At 42.9% G+C, this 21598-nt stretch overlaps 1 protein-coding gene across 1 annotated transcript in view; it reads left to right on the top strand.

Annotated features, from left to right (window-relative positions):
- The window catches only part of LOC309568939 (receptor-type tyrosine-protein phosphatase H-like), a gene marked incomplete at its 5' end in the record, with an annotated part of 1053085 nt that extends 1032008 nt beyond the window's left edge, over positions 1-21077 (top strand). Inside the window, one exon of the mRNA XM_082274706.1 lies at positions 20621-21077. Within this exon, the coding sequence (XP_082130832.1) occupies positions 20621-20764 (144 nt within the window). The 3' untranslated portion in view covers positions 20765-21077. The remainder of the gene's footprint in view (positions 1-20620) is intronic.
- Between the last annotated feature and the right edge of the window lie 521 nt (positions 21078-21598).

Here is a 21598-nt window from a genome sequence, read left to right as displayed (position 1 = left end):
CGGACTTTTAAAGCCCATTTCCTGTCCCATTGCATTTTGGTCGGTTCTGGTTGCTGAATTCCGAACTTTTTAGGCAAAAAGTTCTAAATTCGGCCGAACCTCGAACACCCAATGTTCGGGCCGAACCGATGGTGGACCCGAACCGTTCGATCATCCCTATTGGTCACAAGAGGCTCAAATGGCTTTCGACAAGTTAAAAGCCTTGTTTATCTCGGCACCTATTCTTCAGCATCCTGACCCAGCCATAACCTATGTGCTTGAAGTAGATGCATCAGAAGCAATTTTGTCTCAACGTCTAGGCCCAAAGGCCCTTCTTCACCCTGTTGCCTTTTTCTCCCGGAAAATGACTCCTCCTGAGAGGAACTATGATGTGGGGGAAAAGGAACTTCTGGCCATAAAATGTGCTTTGGAGGAATGGCGATACCTTCTGGAAGGGGCTGCTCATCCCATCATGATTTACACAGACCACAAAAACCTGGAATAAAAACCAGGACAGCTAAATGCCTGAAACCCCATCAGGCCCGATGGGCCTTGTTCTTTTCTCGATTTAACTTTCACCTAACCTACAGACCAGGAGTTCTATACCAATATAGTAACTATAAAAAATAAAAACTTTGCACGCATTACAGACTCTGCTTGATTGCAGTTTATTAATGAAGAGAAGTATGAAGCTTTTTTTTGTTCTCAGAATCACACTTACCTAGGTGGATGCAGCATTGGTCCGATCCTGCATCTGTTCCCTGCTGCCTCTAACACTGAGAACCGAGCGATTAAACACTGCCGATCGCTTGGTTCTCAGGGCTCCCTGTCAGTCACTGGCTCTCTGCTCTGCCTCCTGCCCCTCACTTACCAGAGTGTGGAATTGTATAGGGAGTGGGAGCGCTCTTCACAGGGACTGTGCAGCTACTCAGGCTCTTAGCGGCTTGCTGAGTGGATGATCCGGGTGTCGGTGTGTTGTGGAAATGTTATTGCTATTTGTGTGGACATTTTTCAGGATGTGTTTTTAGTTTATTTGCCATTATGTCTCCCAGTGTCGGTTTACCGGTAATCGCTATGCACAGCGAATATGGCTTTAACTGGCATTGAGGAAAGACCTGTAGTTGTGGAAACCTTCCTGTGATGGACTCCGGACATATAGAGGATCTTCTATACCATTGAGGGTCTATTACCACTATAAGAAGGAATAAGAAGAAGTGGAGTCAAATAGCAGGGTTTCAGAAGGATCCCAAGAGGCTTACCATCACCTGTCTGCAGGAGCAGAAACACTTCCCTAATAAAGGCGGATTCCCCCTGTAAGGGGTCCGAGATCTGGTGAGTGCATTAACAGAAAGGGCCATGGATAAGATCACGGGGATCCAGTCACAAGCCTAAGCGACTTACATCACAATTGCATGGCAGCACCATAATGAACTGCATGGCACTTTGATTATCCAGCAGCCACTTAGCACTTTTCATGAATGAATTCAGGATATAGGATAAACTTTTAATATCACTCCCCACAGAGGGGTTTTTGTTCACTTTATATTAATTTTCTCATTGATTTTTGGCAATTGCACTTAAGTGCACTTATACTGCACATGTATGGTATTTTATGCATAGTAGCACTATAGTCACCTTTATAATGTATTCTTGCACATTTGTATTGTTTATACACTGCATTTTTTGCACGTTGCATCTTTTACACAGTGTAATGCAGTACATACTGTATGAACTAATTTATTGCTATCTAGTACATGTTTTGCAAATTAACTTCAGCATCACCAAACATAGATCACAGTAACTGTTAAAAACTGAAGAAAATAGACAAATACGTTGTTCAGGATCAATAGGAAGCCTCAAATAATGAGAGCAACAAAGGAAGGAGGTGAGTGAAGAACCTGAAAAGTGCTTTGGATTAGGACTCCACTTTCCTCCCATCCACTGAGTCTGGGAGAGTGAGTTCAGAGGTGGCCACCATGGCCAAGGGAAGCAGAAAAAGCAGAGTCAGATTCTTGAAGCCAGGTTTCAGTAATAGCAAATAGATTAAAGGAGTTAGTAATAAAAAGGTCATGGACCTAGTGGTCATGGTGAGTTTGTTACAGGCATTCCAAAGAGCTATATACCATGTGTCCAGTTATGGCCCCCTAGGCTCTGAGGAAGAGGTTCCGCCTTGAAACGTGTTAGCTGATTTCCCTGACTTGGACAGTGGACTCCTACATTATGGACATTGTCAGTCAGATTTGATATGCTGGTTTACATCACTTGTTTGTGAGTAGACATTTTATACTATTATATTAATAAAAGCCTACTGAGAATAATGCGCTAGGCTGGTGCGCCCTCTTTTTTTTTGTGTTTATGTTTACAGTGCCAATTCGACCACCCCAATCGTAGAGGGCAGCAAGGTCTAGCCATTTGGGGATGCCAAGTGAGAGTCCCGTGACAGAGGTTGTTTGAGAACCAGGTTCTGAGCGCAGGAGCAAGGTGCCAAGCATCACAATTTTCTTTTGGAGTATACACAAGTGGGGACTCCAGCAGCGGAAGAACAGGCTCTCTTTGAACACTCTGAGTTTGATTGTACATGAAGGGACATCCACTGTGGTTCTGTCTATAGAAGAGAGGGAACTTAGGAGGCAGTCCTTGGCCAGAGGATTCAGCAGCAGCATAGACTCCTATGAACAACAACAGGCACCAGCAATGGTGCAGAAGGAAGACACAGCCACTATCAACAGGGAAGATACCATGGTGTCTCTTTTTTATAAACTTAAACATACTTTAGAGAAAGAAATTACCCGGTGGAGGGATATCCTACTACTGGAGAAATATCTTGAGGTGAACAGGATACCAAGAGGTCTTAGACTCACTAAGACATGTTTTTCGTTGGATGAAGATTTACAAACTGACTGGCTAGCTAAATTGAGAGAATGTAATAAGGCTCTCCTTAGGTCTATTGTAACACAAAGAAAAAGAAATTTAGTGATAATTCGTGAGGACTTGAAAAATATACAAGAGGAATTGGCCTTATTTGTTGATCTAACATCATTTAACACCTGGGATAGCAGGGTGAATGACCAAATAGTCAGCTTTGAGACTGAACTAATCAGCAAAAAATCAGGCAAATTCGAGAGAGACAGGTTGGACTATCAGGAAGGGAGGGAGTTGAATTGGAAAAGAGATTCACGTCCTTATAGAATGAATGGGAAGGAGTCCAGTGGAGTAGATAATACTACCTACTCTGGGCCCAATAGATCCCATAGTAGAAGGAGGAATAGACGTAATTCCCAATACAATAATAATACAAATAAAAACAAAGATAAAAACAAAAACTATAAGGACAGAAGGGACGTTGGTTCTGGCAATAACAAAAAAACTCCTTTGGGGACGAACAAGGAGAATGAACCTGATTCGGCCCAACTGAGGGATAAAACAAATGGCAGTGCACTAACCACTAGTAGGGTAGCTAATGCCACTAATGGACCTTCCCCAATTGGAGGAGATGCTAGAAATAACACAATTTCCAGCCCTACACGCCCAACTAGTAATAGTCACCAAACAGGTGATGTGCAGTCCAACTCTTTCCTTTTTTAGATAAGGGGGCTGTGGGGGGATTTATACCCACAGCCACAAAACACCAGAATTCACTCCCTCAGAGACAATCTGTAAGGAAAAGAGACCAAAGAGAAAAAGAGGCAAGAGGGGAGGAAAGAAGGTGCAAAAGAGGAAGAAGATAAATAGCAATCACTCCACTATTAAAATATATAATTTGTCTAGTCCCGTGTTTTCAGACACCAAACTCAATCTGTTACGGAAGGGACTGAATTTTGCCCCTGACAGCCAACCCAATCTGTTTGATATATTTGTAGACCTAAATAATTACATACAAGGTCTTACAGTTACTATGCCTTGAAAAAAGATTCTATAGAAGATTTGGAGAAAGGAGCAATCACAGCCCCTATTAATCCTGAAATTACACCAGATGATGAAGCTCTCATCATCTTAGAAAGTCTTTTTCAGGAAAGGGCATGTGAGGACCTCATAATGGATCTTCCAACATTAAGTGATAACAGAGATATGATCCATACCAATTTTAGGCCCAAATCGTCTTTTTTCCCACACTGGGCCAAGGGTAACTACATCCCCTTTTTCTAAGAGGTTGTCCTTGGGAAATTGAAACTACTCTGCACCAAGAGGGATCCCAAGGGGTCCAAACATGGGCATAAAGTACAAGGTATAGAAGGTCCTTCTGTGGCGAATACAATCAAAAGCCTAAAAACTAAGGACAAAGTGATTATCAGACAGGCTGATAAAGGGGGCGGTCTAGTGATACAAGATAGGTCGGCGTATTTGGCAGAGGCTTATAGGCTACTGGGAGATAAGGAAACATATGAGAGGCTTCTTAAGGATCCAGTAATTGGGTACAAAAGCTCACTTAAGATACTCCTAGAGAAGAGCATCATCACCAAAAGAGAGTATCATTTTCTGTACAAACAGAATCCAAAGACCCCTCATTTTTATCATATCCCTAAGATACATAAGGATGAATCTAATCCCCCAGGTAGACCCATAATAGCGGGCATAGACGGTTTAACCAGTAACCTGGGATGCTATATAGACTCCTTTTTACAAGATCGGGTACAGAGTTATCTTCGTATGTCAGGGATTCAGGGCACATGTTGGACATTCTGGCATCTATAGAATGGTCACAACAGTTTAAATGGGTGTCCCTGGACGTTTCATCTCTGTATACATCCATTAAACACGAATTTGGACTGGCAGCAGTGGAACATTATCTAAAATCAAGCAATCTGCCTCCTCTCCAAGCTGAGTTTGTGGGGAATTCCATTGGTTTCACTTTAAATCCCAATTATTTCACCTATTTAGATGAGTATTACAGGCAGACTAAAGGTACCGCTATGGGCGCTAGGTTTGCTACCAGCTATGCAAACCTATTCATGGGGTATTGGGAAGATCTTTATATATGGAACAACAACCCCTATAGAGCCCATCTGGCTCTATATGCCAGATATATTGACGACATACTCATCATTTGGGACGGTACGACTGAAGACTTGGAAGGGTTCATTTCCCATTGTGGAAATAATCCCTTCGACATTTCCTTCACCCACGTGATAGATGACACCTGCCTGGTCTTTCTGGATCTCGAACTGCAGGTTGAACCGAATGGGAGTATTATATCCAAGACACACTTTAAACCTAGCGGGGGTAATTCGTATCTACACGCCAAGAGCAATCACCACCCTAGATGGATTAGAAATATTCCCCTCGGCCAATTTTGCAGGTTACAGAGGACTTGTACTAGAATCACGGACTATGAGGAACAGGGCCTTATCTTGAAGAACAGATTCCTGGAAAAGGGGTATCAAAAGGATCTTATAGAGGAAGCCTATACCAAGTACTGGCAGCTGTATGGGAGAGATACACCTCTAGATGACTATTCCCAGGTCAAGAGGGTAGGCCACGTTAGCAAGTCTAAGAAACATCATATCAGGTCCACAGAAATGGAGATAACTAGATTTAGTACCATGTATAACAACAGGGCCTTTGACATACAGCGTACACTTAGACTTAATTGGAAAAAAACAGACCCCGTTCTGCCTCCCGTTCCAGAAATAGTATTCAGGAAACCCAGAGACCTCAGAAGCCAGATCGCTCCCAACAAGGTACGGAAAGAAAAATCTCCTTGTAATGCCCCAGCGAATAATCCCTGGTTAAGTATTTTTGACCGGAAAGGTAACTTTAGATGCGGGGTGAGAAACTGTGGAACCTGTCCATTCATGTGGCATAGGAAGAGTGAAGTTTCTGGCTCAGACGGCCGCAGTAGGAAAATCAAACAATTCATAAATTGTGGCACTAACTACGTAATACAGTATATGGTCTTGTTTGCCCTTGTGGCTTACTGTATGTGGGGCGGACTATACGCCAATTAGAGTAAGATTCGGAGAGCACAAATGCAGTATTCTAAACAAGAAAATTAAAGCAGGTACTAAGGAATGTAATAGCTACTCCGTACCTCGTCACTTTGAACAATGTCACAATGGGGACCTGATGGGTCTTAGAGTCTTCGGTATAGAGGTGATTTATTTATTTCAGGTACTTATATAGCGCTGTCAATTTTACGCAGCACTTTACATATACATTTGTAATGTTCCGGTACCTTTGGTACCCTAAATTACTCTTTTCACAAGTGTATGCGCCCCACCATTCTCTTTTGGAAAGGTGCGCATACACCTTTAAGACTGAAGCTGTCATCACTCAGCGCCGGACTAGATGGCTATTTAAAGCGCCGGTTCTCACTCACATATGTTTGTTCAAACACCCTTACCTGGATGCTAACTTGGCTTGAAGCTTTCGTGCTTGCAAGCATACCTCGCTGACGGAACCTCGCTGCGCTGATCCCTGCATCCCGCTTCCGGATCATCCGCTCCTCCTGAACCAACCTTCGGCTGTATTGCTATTAGTGCTAAGTACCCCGCAGGGGAACCCTCTATAAATTTATACTAAGCTTACACTATCTAGCTCTGCATAGTAAAGACTATTTATCACATCTGCATATCTAGATTGCTAGCTCTTAAGACTACTGCTACTTATTCCTGCACTGGGTTGATCACTCTTGTATGTCCACCTGCTACTCTGTCATCTGCTACCATACATGATTGCTAAACCTACCTGCATCCATCTGCTACTGTCTTACCTTCAAGTGTCTTTCACCTACCACCTCCACTCAACCTGTCTCTTAAATCTTCATCACTGTGTTACTACATACATAAAGTCACTCTAGGAACCAGCTTGTTGAGTGTGTGTATTTACTAGCTGAATTAAGACCTTCCACACATGATGAGTCATTGAGGTTGGGAATGGTATCTCAGCATCTCTCTTACATGACTACTGAAGTGGAATATTTCTGCAGCTGAAAATCCACACCATACATGAAACGCAGGAGCGTTACAGATTGAACGAACCTACAAATGGATTCAGCAGAAATAACCACTCAGGTGACACAATTAAAACAGCAAGTAACTGCGTTAATACACGCACTTGCTGAATTAAAAGAAGACAATCAGGCTCTGTCGCAGCAGGTAATTAGACTGACACAACTTACCTCTGCTCAGTCCCCTGAACCCAAGATAAATCCCCCTTTGGTATTTACAGGCGATCGCAAAAAATTTCGCGAATTTAAAAACGCATGTGAGTTACTTTTTTTGCTAAAACCTCTTACCTACCTTACTGATCACATTAAGGTTTGTACTATTATTTCTTACCTAACAGGCGATCCTCGAGCCTGGGCAGACTCTCTTTTTGAGAAAAACGACCAGCTTCTCAACTCCTATGCCTTGTTCCTAGCAGAACTCACTAGCCTATATGATGACCCCAATAGGCAGAGTACTGCCGATCTTCAATTAAGATCCTTGAAACAAGGAAGGAGGCCTGTAGAAGACTTTGTCGCGGAATTCAAGAGATGGACCCTTGATTCAGAATGGAATGATGCATCTCTGAAAACCCAATTTAGGCTTGGCCTATCAGAAGCCGTTAAGGACGAGCTCGCCCGAGCGGATCTACCAAAGACCCTGGATGCATTAATACAACTCAGTATTACCATAGATAGAAGACTACGAGAAAGAAAGGCTGAGAAAATGGGAATGCCATTATCCGTTTCCTCTCGGATTCCGGCCGTTAACCCCGTTCCTATGGAGGTAGGAACCATACGCCCACCGCTATCAACTATGGAAAAAGCCAAAAGACGATATGAAAATCTCTGCTTGTACTGTGCATCCCCAGATCACAAGATAAATGTCTGTCCCCTAGTCAACAAAAAGAAGGGTGAGTGTTCACATGTCCTCCTAGGGGGATTGACAACTTCATTCACTAACCCTTACATTTTTGTTTGTTTGACATTACAGTGGGACCAGAACAGGATTACTACTAAGGCCATGATTGACACAGGATCTTGTGGAAATTATATTGATATATGTTTTGCTGCTTCAAATAAAATTCCTATTATTTCTAAACTTAAACCTGTCTCAGTAAGTCTTATTACCGGTGTTCCATTATCCTCTGGTCCAATCACCGATCAGACACAAGCACTTCTAGTCACTATTAACGAGTCTCATAGGGAGACTACTACCTTCGATTTAATACCTTCACCCCACTTTCCCATTGTGTTGGGACTTCCCTGGTTACACACACACCAACCAACCATAGATTGGAAGGAACGGTCCTTAGCCTTCCTCTCTTGCTATTGCGAGGATACGTGTAACCTCCCGTCTTCCGGGAAGATTCTGTCTATGGTGACAGATGAGATTGCACCACTATGTTATCAGGATCTTTCTGAGGTTTTTCTTGAGAAAAATGCTCAAGCATTACCTCCTCATCGAGACTATGATTGTAGCATTGATCTACTCCCAAATAGCAAATTGCCGTTCGGTCATGTTTATCCTCTTTCACAGGATGAACTTTCCCATCTCAAAACCTATTTGGATGAGAATTTGGAAAAGGTTTTATTAGACCTTCCACTTCTTCCACAGCAGCAGGACTCTTTTTTGTTCGCAATAAGGACTCAAGTCTCAGACCTATCATCGACTACAGGAAATTGAATGCTATCACAATAAAAGATCGCTATCCTCTCCCGCTTATCCCTGAGCTCATTGAGCAGGTGCGTGGAGCTACCTATTTTTCAAAATTGGACCTGAAAGGAGCATACAATCTCATTCGAATCCGTGATGGAGACGAGTGGAAGACTGCATTCAGAACCAGATACGGATTGTTCGAATATCTTGTGATGCCATTCGGGCTATGCAACGCCCCTGCAGTTTTCCAACGATTTATAAACGATATTTTTAAAGACTTACTAGATGTCTGTGTTGTGGTATATCTGGACGATATACTTATATATTCACGATAAGACATGTAAGACTTGTACTATCGAGATTGCTTGCACATAACCTTTATGTGAAACTGAAGAAATGCTTGTTTCATAAAGACGAGGTACTCTTTCTAGGCTACATCATATCCAAAACAGGAATCGAGATGGACATGAGTAAAATATCCTGCATTCAGGATTGGCCTACACCAACCACACGCAAGGCGCTACAGCGATTCCTGGGATTTTCAAATTTCTACAGGAAGTTCATTAAAAACCTTTCTGCTATTGTGAGACCCCTCACACAGCTCATTCAAATGGTCAGAAGAAGCCAGTAAAGCTTTTCACTTGTTAAAGACAAGGTTTACTTCCGCTCCCATATTACGCCATCCAGACCCATCCCTCCAATACATTCTGGAGGTAGATGCGTCAAACATGGCAGTAGGAGCAATACTCTCCCAACGACCAACCCACACTTCACCACTTCATCCAGTCGCCTTTTTTTCTAAATCCCTAAGCAGTCCCGAGATAAATTACCCCGTGGGTGAAAAGGAACTGCTTGCTATAAAAAAAATATAAAATTGGCTCTGGAGAATTGGCGACATTTACTCGAAGGCACCCAATTACCAATAATTATATACACGGACCATAAAAACCTCCAATATCTTCAGACTAGCAAAACTCTCTCGCACCGACAGGTACGATGGTCACTATTCTTTCTAAGGTTTAACTTCCTAGTGACTTACACACCTGCAGATAAAAACAAAAAGGCGGATGCACTATCACGACTAACTGAAGAAAACTACTTTGAAATCCCTTCCGTTCCTATAATACCTCACAAACGCATTATTGGAGTTGTCCGTTCCTTGAAGGAAGAGGTTTTGCATGGTATAAGTTTGGATTCACCCCCACCACAACAAAATACTGATGCAGAAGGCTTCCTCTACTACAACGACAAACTTTACATACCACCTACCCTACGCACCAAGATCTTGGAATTATCTCATGATGTGCCTATGGCAGGACATATGGGTATGACAAAGACTCTTAATTTGATTTCCCGGCAATTCTGGTGGCCTGACATGAAAACATCTATACAAAAATTCGTCTCTTCATGCAATGTCTGTGCCAGGTCCAAAATTGACACTACGAGACCATCCGGTCTACTATGCAGTCTACCAATACCCCAAACTCCATGGGAAGTTTTGTCCTTGGACTTCATCGTAGAATTGCCTCTTTCCAAAGGATTTAATACCATCTTGGTGTCAGTGGACCATCTGACAAAGATGGCACATTTCATTGCTATTCGCAGACTACCTTCGTCCAAACAAACGGCAGAACTCCTGATGAAACATGTCTTTAGATTACATGGTATCCCAAAAACTCTTCTGTCTGACCGTGGATCCCAATTTATTTCTAAGTTCTGGCAAGAACTATGTCACATACTACGGATCGAGCGGAAGCTCACTTCTCCTTACCATCCGCAGACCAACGGACAGACTGAAAGAGTCAACCAATGCATCGAGCAGTATTTACGTTGTTACACTTCTTACCAACAGGATGATTGGGTGGATCTTCTCCCTCTGGCAGAATTTGCCTACAACAACGCAACCCACAGTACAACCAAGCAGAGTCCGTTCTACTTGAACTATGGGTTTCATCCCTCTATTCTTCCACCACGCATCCTTCCTTCAAACAACCCAGTAGCCTCAGACTATCTTACCCAAATAAAGGATTCTCTGGGTTTATTAAATACTACCATTGCACACGCTCACAGTCAACAAAAGAAGTACTATGATCTTCGCAGAAGACCTTCTCCACAGTACACTATCGGGGACCTCGTTTGGCTCTCAACAAAAAATTTAAGACTGAAGATCCCTAGCAAAAAGCTTGGACCTCTGTTCTTGGGACCTTTCCCAATCAAAAAACTTATTGGAAAAGCTGCAGTACAGCTTACATTGCCAATAGACCTAAAAATCCATCCCATTTTCCATGTGTCGCTACTGAAGCCCCATGTTCCGGACCACGGAATAAGGCCTAATATTCCACCTCCGCCTCCTGTACAAGTTGAAGGTGGAGAAGAATACGAGATAAAAGAGATTCTGGATTCTCGTATCTACAGAAGAAGACTTCAGTACTTGGTTAGATGGAAGAACTATGGGCCCCAAGACGACACCTGGCTAAACACCTCTGAAATACATGCCCCTAGATTAATCCGCAATTTTCATGTGAGATACCCAGACAAACCAGCTCCAGAGGCCTTCAGGAGCCGGCCTTAAGGGGGGGGTATTGTAATGTTCCGGTACCTTTGGTACCCTAAATTACTCTTTTCACAAGTGTATGCGCCCCACCATTCTCTTTTGGAAAGGTGCGCATACACCTTTAAGACTGAAGCTGTCATCACTCAGCGCCGGACTAGATGGCTATTTAAAGCGCCGGTTCTCACTCACATGTGTTCGTTCAAACACCCTTACCTGGATGCTAACTTGGCTTGAAGCTTTCGTACTTGCAAGCATACCTCGCTGACGGAACCTCGCTGCGCTGATGCCTGCATCCCGCTTCCGGATCATCCGCTCCTCCTGAACCAACCTTCGGCTGTATTGCTATTAGTGCTAAGTACCCCGCAGGGGAACCCTCTATAAACTTTTAGATTGCTAGCTCTTAAGACTACTGCTACTTATTCCTGCACTGGGTTGATCACTCTTGTATGTCCACCTGCTACTCTGTCATCTGCTACCATACATGATTGCTAAACCTACCTGCATCCATCTGCTACTGTCTTACCTTCAAGTGTCTGTCACCTACCACCTCCACTCAACCTGTCTCTTAAATCTTCATCACTGTGTTACTACATACATAAAGTCACTCTATGAACCAGCTTGTTGAGTGTGTGTATTTACTAGCTGAATTAAGACCTTCCACACATGATGAGTCATTGAGGTTGGGAATGGTATCTCAGCATCTCTCTTACATGACTACTGAAGTGGAATATTTCTGCAGCTGAAAATCCACACCATACATTAAACGCAGGAGCGTTACAACATTGCACATTCACATCAGTCCCTGCCCTCAAGGAGCTTACAATCTAAAGTCCCTAACTCACAAACATACACAGTAGGGCCATTTTTTTATACAGGATCCAATTAACCTACCAGCATGTCTTTGGAGTGTGGGAGGAAACCGGAGTACCCGGAGGAAACCCACGCAGGCACAGGGAGAACATGCAAACTTCAGGCAGGTAGTGTCGTGGTTGGGATTCGAACCAGCGACCCTCTTGCTGCTAGTTGAAAGTGCTAACCACTACACCACTGTGCTGCCCAGGTAATGAGCAAGGACCCAGATGAAGGAACAAGATTTCAGAAATTATGTTGGAGGAATTCTATTGGATTTTTACCTTGGGGTCTATGGCCCCAGAAAGCCTTAACGAGGAACTTGAGATTGATGGGGTCCTCTAGAATGGACTAGTACCCCTATCTTACTTTGCTGACTCGTCTTCTTTTTCACCCGTAAGGAATTTTTCTTTCCCTCCCCCCCCCCCCCTTCCTCTCGAGTTGCATCCTTTATCCTTTATCACAGTCTGCAATAATTTGATAGTCTTATAGGTTGCAGTTACTGGCTTTTGTCTCCAGTGTGCCATCAACTGCTTCCTTGCCATTGTGCATAGGTTATTATACACCTATATATTAATTCTCTCGGTTGGAGCGGTTACACGGAATCCTTTTCCCTCCTAATAGTCATTCATTCTATTCTATTTGTTCCAATTATCCCATTTCTTTTTCTCTAAGGTTATGAAACACTAGGTCCCAAGGGCTTAGTCTTTTGGTTTTAGATTTAGTTTTCTATGATTGTACATCACGTTACATACTAGTGCACGTGACATTTTAAACAGTGGTCTGAGCATATACATGCACCCATACACTTAGACGTATGGATATTTGTGTATATATATATATATATAGGCACTTATGTTGGATAGCATGGCTTCTCCATCTATATAATATTATATGCACATAAATCAGGTTGCTGCATCCTAAGAGGGATACACTTATTTGAATGTAATATAATGTTCCCTTTATTGGTATGCAATACCACTGAGGAATTATATGATATACAATGTTCCTGTGCTCAGATACACACACTATACACAATTAATTGTTTTTTTTTATGTTTCTAGCACAGTTGCGTTTGCATCAGCATACACTGGGTGTGTGTATGTGTGTATATATATATATATATATATATATATACATTTGCTTACACTAGTACCATTTTTTAAATGTATAATATTTTAATTTAATAATTTTTAAAAATTTGGAAACAATGGTTTCTTTTTATTTTAAATATACATATATAATTTTATGTCCATTTTTAAATTGTTACAACAAAGATCGGGGGTGATCTGGGTTGGATATAGGATAATTGCATAGCTGGGTAGAGGTGGTTGACAGGATATTCTGAGCCCCGACATTTAAGTTTGGAGGAGAGAGTGACGTGGACACCATGGAGACGGAGGTGACGCATCTAATGTTGATGTCACCTAGTTGGAACGCACGCCCCTTCCGGGATCGGATGGCGTGCGTTCCACTCCCCACGGCAGGCGAGATGTGGCACACTGGGCACCCCGAATACCAGGCCATTGGAAGGTGAATCTAATGAGATTATTTATAACCACTTCTCACTCATTACCACCAACGTTGTTCCCACACACACTTACCCTTGATCCCAAAGAATCAGTGATCAACCACCCTACTCCTGATAGTGATAAGAAAATACAAACCCTGAGAGTAATCTATGGATGGCTACACTCAATCATTTCAGGTTATAAGCAAAATCCTATCCCCCCCCCCACCCCCCCATTTCTGGTATGCAGGCTTTGTTCGAATTGTTTTATGGATAATATCTGAGAATGTATATGCATGCAACTAAAACTGGTTGTGTATTACAGTTGGTAATAGTTTGGGTAAAACTCATATATGCCATTAGCAACTATAAGGTTTCATGCGCTTATTGATTTATGTTATGATCTATTGATATATTGTATTTCTATTGATATTTGTATACTGACAACTACAAGTAAGTGTGCATCAGGCTTCAGTTAATTGACATCTGTGTGGCCACACCCAAAAGGGAGGAATTCCCTCCCCCACCTCTGAGGTCATTTAGAAACACTTTTGGTATATATACCATGGGTCCAGTTATGGCCCCTAGGCTCTGAGGAAGAGGTACCGCCTCGAAACGCATTAGCCAATTTCCCTAACTTGGACAGTGGACTCCTACACTATGGACGTTGTCAGTCGGATTTGATATGCTGGTTTACATCACTTGTTTGTGAGTAGACATTTTTTACTATTATATTAATAAAAGCCTACTGAGGATAATGCGCTAGGCTGGTGCGCCCTTTTTTTTTTTTGTGTGTTTATGTTTACAATTCCAAAGAGCACATGAGAAAGGGTGGCTGGTTCTGGGAAGAAGAGGAATAGAAGCTAGATTGTGTGGATTGTTGCCAGAGGATGGGGGATGCCAGGTATGTTGGCAAAAGTTAAATGATAGAGGCCCAGGGTTTACAGATACAGTACATCTCCAGAAGTTAGGAGAAGCAGAGGGAGGAAGATATGGGATTGTTTTTTTTTTTTCTAGAAGGGACATGCCCCAGTCCCCTAGCCAGTGGCGGCTGGTGCTTAAAAATTTTGAGGGGGAGGGGGGCGCAAACAGAAAAATGTAATAGGCATTGCTTTGCGGCAAAAAACGCTGTAAAAAATTGCGTGACTTTGAGGTCACAAAAGTGTGAAAGGGGCCATCAGTAATCAAGGTATAGTGTGCCCCCTTCAATGCAGAGTGACCACAGCATGCCCCCTTTCAACGCAGAGAGACCAGCGTGCCCCCTTTCATTGCACAGTGACCAGCGTGCCCCCTTTCAATGCACAGTGACCAGCGTGCCCCCCTTTTAATGCACAGTGACCAGCGGGCCCCCCTTTCAATGCACAGTGACCAGCGTACCCCCTTTCAATGCAGAATGACCAGCGTGCCCCCTTTCAATGCACGGTGACCAGCGTGCCCCCTTTCAATGCACAGTGACCAGCGTGCCCCCTTTCAATGCACAGTTACCAGTGTGCCCCCTTCAAAACAGTGACCAGCATGCCCCCTTCAATGCAGAGACCGGCGTGCCCCCTTTCAATGCAGAGACCAGCGTGCCTCCTTTCAATGCAGAGACCAGCGTGCCCCCTTTCAATGCAGAGACCAGCGTGCCCCTTTCAATGCAGAGACCAGCATGCCCCCTTTCAATGCAGTGATCAGCGTGCCCCCTTTCAATGCAGTGACCAGCATGCCCCCTTTTAATACAGAGACCAGTGTGCCCCCTTTCAATGCAGAGAGAACAGCGTGCCCCCTTTCAATATAGAGTGAACAGTGTGCCCCCTTCAATGCAGAGATCATCGTGCCCCCTTCAATGAAGAGATCATTGTGCCCCCTTTCAATGCAGAGATCAGCGTGCCCCCTTTCAATGCAGAGATCAGCGTGCCCCCTTTCAATGCAGAGACCAGCGTGCCCCCTTCAATGCAGAGATCATCATGCTCCCTTTCAATGCAGAGTGAACAGCGTGCCAAGCCCCCCCCCCCCAAGACCAGTGCACTTACCTGTAGCGGCGGCTACTCTTTAGTCCCCGCGTCTCCTCGAGTCTTCAGTCCTCCCGCCTCCTCCTCCTCGGCCAATGGCATGGGGTTTGCCTTTCGGCCAATCAGGAAGCGGGTCTCTGATTGGCCAGGAGGAGGATCCGTGTGACAATAGTGAATTTTCATTCGCTATTGTCATACAATGGGTGGGCTCGGGGAGCACTATTCTGCACCCCGGGTCCACCCTTTGCTGAAGCCTATTAGAGTCTCTGGCTCTAATCAGGTGATTAAAAAAAAAGCCCCATTGAACTCCATGCGTCCGGCGCCCCGCATGTAGATTAGGGGGCCGGACGCATGGATGGGGGGGCGGCGCCCCTGCGCCCCCAACGCACTGGCCGCCACTGCTCCTAGCATTTTTGTTAGCATGTGGGTTGACAGTTAGCAAGAGTTAGGGAGTGCAGTAATAAGAAGAGAGCAAAAGTGAGGGTGAAATTCAGTATATAAGCTGTGGGTTGGAGAAAAGGGGTGAAGGAAAGAATATTTAAGCAAAAAGGACAGAACAGTCTGAAGAAGAGGTAGACAGCGTATGTTACTGGTCCCCTACCGAGGAAGTCAAAGGAGCATTACGCTCGACGTAACGCGTATAGGGGGACGGAGCGTGCGTGGCCGACGCAGAGTCTCTCTCTGGTAACAGATCGCTGACATCGCTTATACAGCAGGCACGGCTGAGTGCCCAACAAATGTGAGTTGATCTGCCTTTCTCTAATAAAGCACACCCTTATTAGTAAGCAGAGAGCACTAGATTTCTTCATCTGTTTTTTATATGTCCCGGGATCCCTCGAGGTGCAATACAGTGTGGCTCTTTCCTGGAAGTCTGATCCATGATACATGTGATTGCTGGCCCGTTTGGGTCTTTTAGGAAGGTGAGAGGCTAATTCACCTGGTGGAGGGATTCACTAATTGGTGTTTACAACTTGTTTTCATCACTGGATTTTCTTCAATTGGATACGGGGACACTCTTCATATCACTTTATTGGAAGCACACACATTGCTATGTGCCTTATGAACTGGATATGATTTATTGTATTTAAAGTCATCACTTTTTTATTATATTTCTGGCGCATCACATTTTGGTAGGATTTATAGTTTATTGTGATTTGTGAAACACGATTGGTGTATGCTGCCGGATACCACTTATATACTTTCACACACCTGATTTATGCACAGTGAATTGAGGTTGAGTTATTTTATCACATATATTGGGTTTGCGCTGATAGTTTTTTTTTTTGTATGTTACTGAGTGGAGAGATTAGGAAGCAGACTGCGTGAGGCGATATGTGTCAGATCAGACAGTATCTCAGGCAGAAAAAGTAATGTTTATCAGAAAGGCACTTTTCCAGAAGTGTTATATACTTACAGATCATAGAATGCCAGAGGGGCACATCCTTTTGTGGTCTCTGTATACTGATTCCAATTCATTTGATCATCCTCTAGTTGTGTTAACTTAGTGCGGTGGCGCGGGAAGGGCGCAGCGACATTTTATTACATTTATATGCGGCCTGAGAAAATTTCTCTACACTCAATGTGGCCCTGAGAAGCCAAAAGGTTGGCTGATGACGTCACACGTTGTTTGACGAAACCGGTCGGGTCCTCGCACTACGCCCTACGTCACTTCCGGTTCCTTGGAACGCAGCCGGAACGCAAACCGGCTGCGACGCTGTGAGAAGCTGTTCCTTGCTTTACCTGATGTAAGTGGCTCCATTTCTTTAATTAAAACTGGCAATACGTACTATACCATGAAGTCCTTTTGTTTTATATGATCGGTCTGTGTGTGGCTTGAGGAGAGGTATTGGAGAAAAGGTCTACCAGTCCTTTTAGAGTGGACAGATTCCTGGAATATTATACGAGCGGGGGACGGCATTCCACCCATACTGGGATCCTTGTAAATAATGGAATAATAGAAGGTATTCAAAAATACTCTCTAAATAGACCAGTAGCGCAAAAAAAATAACCAGAAGTTAATGCCGCATAGATATATAATCACAACTGTTAAGGCTTCCCACAGTCCAAAAATGCACAGATGTCACAAAAGCATCAGGAAAATGATATTGATAGCAATCAGTCCATGATCATTCAACATATATCCTGGGATGTTTAGATAAACAAGCGTAGCTTTCAAGGATCACCACCACCACCGTGCTCCAAGGGGGGAGGAGAAATGCCCACTCACCAGCTGCTGTGGCCCAAAACACTCTCGTGCCTGAGCAATGTAAGCCTGAGGTATTAGTCTTTGATCTGCACACCCAGACCGGATTCCACACCAGCTAAAGCAATCAGGCTCGGCAGCATGAGGGGAGAGAAGCAAAATCCCACTAGTGTGATACAGTTTTAAAAAGCTTTATTGCACATATAAAATAAGTATACAACTCACATGGTATCCATATAACATCCGCATGTCATAAATAGGAGGAGGGTACCCTTCGGGAATCCGTGTCCAGGCTCCACGCCGTGGACCTCGCGCCGTCCGGGTGTCCCGAGCTCCTAGTCTGCAAGAGTGGTTACGCCGCCTAGTCACGCTCCGACGCGTTTCGTACTTCCAACTTCTTCACCGGGGGCGTGACCATGACGGCTTAGCGGTAACCTAAATACCTCCGAACTTCCGCCCAGTTGGGCGGGATCGGGGTGTGCGTCAACACCCATTGGTTGCGTGCGTGATGTTCTGGTCTAAACGGACTTTGTTGTCTGAGCAACCTTCGCTAATACTTCCGTTTTCTAAGTTGCCTTGACCTATGCACCCGGAACAAAAATATTCCCCCATAGACGGTTATAGAGCATAACTACACCGTGCTACGGTAAATAAACTACTCCTAGGGGCTAATTCCAAAGGGGCCAATTAACTGAACTAACCCACGCTCATAGATAATAACGAGCAAAACGGCACTAAATACAAATGGGGTGATACTTCAATATTACAGACAGTACAAACGACATCTGATTGTACAAATCTGTGTATCTAAATCATGACCACATATATTAAAAAAAAAAAAAAAAGACATGAATGCAATAAGAATCTTCACATCAAAACTCTCAGGTGATAAATTGGTCAGTAATCAATTGCTATCAGGTAAACAAGCAGTAGAATTAAAATTAAAATTAAAATACATAATACATCAATAATCCATAAAATCAGGGTGAAAATCGGGATAAGCCACAGTTAACACACCCTATACCTCCATCTGAATAATGAAATCCAAGATGTGTACATAAATGTAAAATGTACATACTGGGATCCTGCATACAGCATACCACTTACCAATGTTAGACCCCAAGGGGCCATCCGGTAAGTGTGTAGAGCATCTGGTGGCGGATTCTTTTCTCCTCCTTTTCCATCTTGGAATAAGGAAGCATTCCTTCTGAGCACCAAGCTCCTTAATCAATGAACTGTTTTGCTGCATATATTGCACCTGCACTTTTGTACACAAGGACTATAATTTTATGTCTTATATGAAACTATATTAATCATATAGACTTTTTATGCACTGTCACTTTATTTTTTGGATTGTGTTATTCATCGTAATCTGCACTGTCATATATATATATATATATACATATATATATATATTTTTTTTATATATATATATATATATATATATATATATATATATATATATATGTGTTTTTTTGATTATTAGTCACTAATATTTGTGCACGATTTATGAGCGATGTCTTCCATTGTTTAATTAAAAGGTTGGACACCCATGCATTAAAGGAATGGTGCAGGCAACCACACTAAGTCTACGTTTCCACTAGTGCGACTTGTCGTGCGACTTTGGACACACAAAGTCGCATGACAAGTCACAGCCCATTGATTTCAATGGCACCCATTCCAATCTTTGCGACCTTGAAAATCAGTGACTTGAAACGATACCTGCGCTACTTTGATGCAGCTTTTAATATGGCTTTGATCCAGAGAGTCTAAAGTTGGATAAAAGTCGCATCAAAGTCTAACTCTAAATCGTGTGGCTTTGGGGTCACAATAGTGGAAACATAGACTAAGGCTCTGTTTCCACTAGTGTGACTTGGCATGCGACTTTGGACACACAAAGTCGCATGACAAGTCACAGGCCATTGATTTCAATGGCATCAGTTCCCATCTATGCAACTGTGAAAAGGTACCTGCACTACTTTGATGCGACTTCTGATGTGACTTTAATCCAGAGAGTGTAAAGTTGGATCAAAGCTGCACTCAAAGTCGCACTCCAAAGTTGCACTCTAACTTTAGGCTACAATTACACTAATGTGACTCAAAAGTTGTGCGATTTAGAGTCTGACTTTGATTGCAGCTTTGATCCAACTTTACACTCTCTGGATTAAAGTCATCAATGTAGTGTAGTGGCTGAATTTCAACGTCACATAGATGGGAATGGGTGCCATTGAAATCAATGATCTGTGACATGTCATGCGCATGACAAGTCGCACTAGTAGAAACGGAGCCTTAAACTCATTACTCACATGTAATGATCATGTTCCTATGTACCTTATTTTTTTTATATTTTGCGCCGGTTACGTGACCTTTCTTCATCAGCTCCCTCTGGCGTTCACAGCAGCTGGGCATGTGCCACACCATGCACACAGTGCCATCACAGTGCCATGCAAAAACAACCACGTGGTTCTAGTTCTGAGTCAAGAGTCTAGTTCTGAGTCAAGATGGCTGTCCAATAGGGGATGCTGACCTCCATAAGATGGAGCCCATAACAGGGGAGAAAATGTATAAAGGTGGAATCACAGTTTAAAAGAAAAAAATTGACCACCTTGAAACTGGACAGTTTTTAATAAAAATGAAAAACATTCTGTGATATTATTAGTCACTACTGTGAATTTAGGAATACTTCAGCACACAAAAAAAGTACACAGGGCAGAAAAATTCAGTCACTGGTTGCTCCAATCAAGGATCAAGCAAGCAATTGGCAGGAGCCAAAGTACTTTACTTTGTGGAAAGGGTGTTTGAAAGATGCTTGTGTGACGTTTCCCTTTAATTTAGGTGACTTGCATTTTAATATGTTCCACTTACAAATAAGTAACTTGTTTTAGTACGTTATTGACAAAAATTTATGCATAAGCATCTTTACTAAGGTTTTTTTTTTTTTTCTGTTTCTAGGAGCAATTTATATTCCTCAACAAGTGTATGCTGGACCTAATTGACCAATCTTCAGAGGAAAATATTTATGAAAATCAGGTTCCCGTAGATCTTATCTATGAAAATGCTACAGTAGTCCGAAATTTCCAAAGAGAAAATGCTTAGCTGTAAAGCACTGATGATCTTGGCACTGGAGCTGATGAGAGCAATATGGACATAGCAAGGATATACTGTAACCTTCCTGTGAGCTTTCAAAGGATGTTCATATGTGTTTTAAGAGCTTTTTTTACATTGTCTATGGTCTGAATCAAGCCTATTTACTATGTGTCAAGAGAAGTGCTAAGCACCAAACCAATTTTCGGTCCTCTCATTGCAGGCTTCTTTATTTCACTTGCTTGAACCGGAGGAGGGGAGGGCTGGAAACTTTTGATCTGGGAGCCAAACAAAACCAACTGATAGGGACAATTTTCTGTGGCTAAAAGTGTGCCACAAAAGTGTGCCATAAGGACCTGTTCACACACCTGAGCGTTTTTAAGCTCGTAAAAGGCTAATTTCTGAAATTTCAAAAACGCAGAACAAGCAAAATCGTATTCATTTCAATGGCCCCTGTTCACATATGAGCTTTTTGTCATCTGAAGCAAAATGCCTGAAGCTCAAAAAAGTACATGACATTTTTTTTGGCAGATTGAAAGCGTTTTTGTTATATGTCAATGCCTGCCTCCAAACACCTGCAAATAATGCCTGAAAAAAACGCCTGAAAAAAGCCAGAAAACACTTGGAAACAAGCCCAAAAAAACGCCTGAAAACGATACGCTTAGGTGTGAATGGAGCCTAATGCTGCAATAAATGATGGCCCTGGTGAAACACTGGTGTTTATTGAAAGAACCAAATGAATTGTAACAATTGTGTATGTGTATATGTATACATACAGTATATATATATATATATATATATATATATATACATACACTATATTGTCAAAAGTATTGGGAGGCCTGC

Source organism: Pelophylax lessonae (genome assembly GCF_965119305.1).
Source record: "Pelophylax lessonae genome assembly, chromosome: 12".
Taxonomy (NCBI): domain Eukaryota; kingdom Metazoa; phylum Chordata; class Amphibia; order Anura; family Ranidae; genus Pelophylax; species Pelophylax lessonae.
The sequence above is the reverse complement of the archived record's forward strand: the minus strand, read 5'-3'. Positions and strand labels throughout refer to the sequence as shown.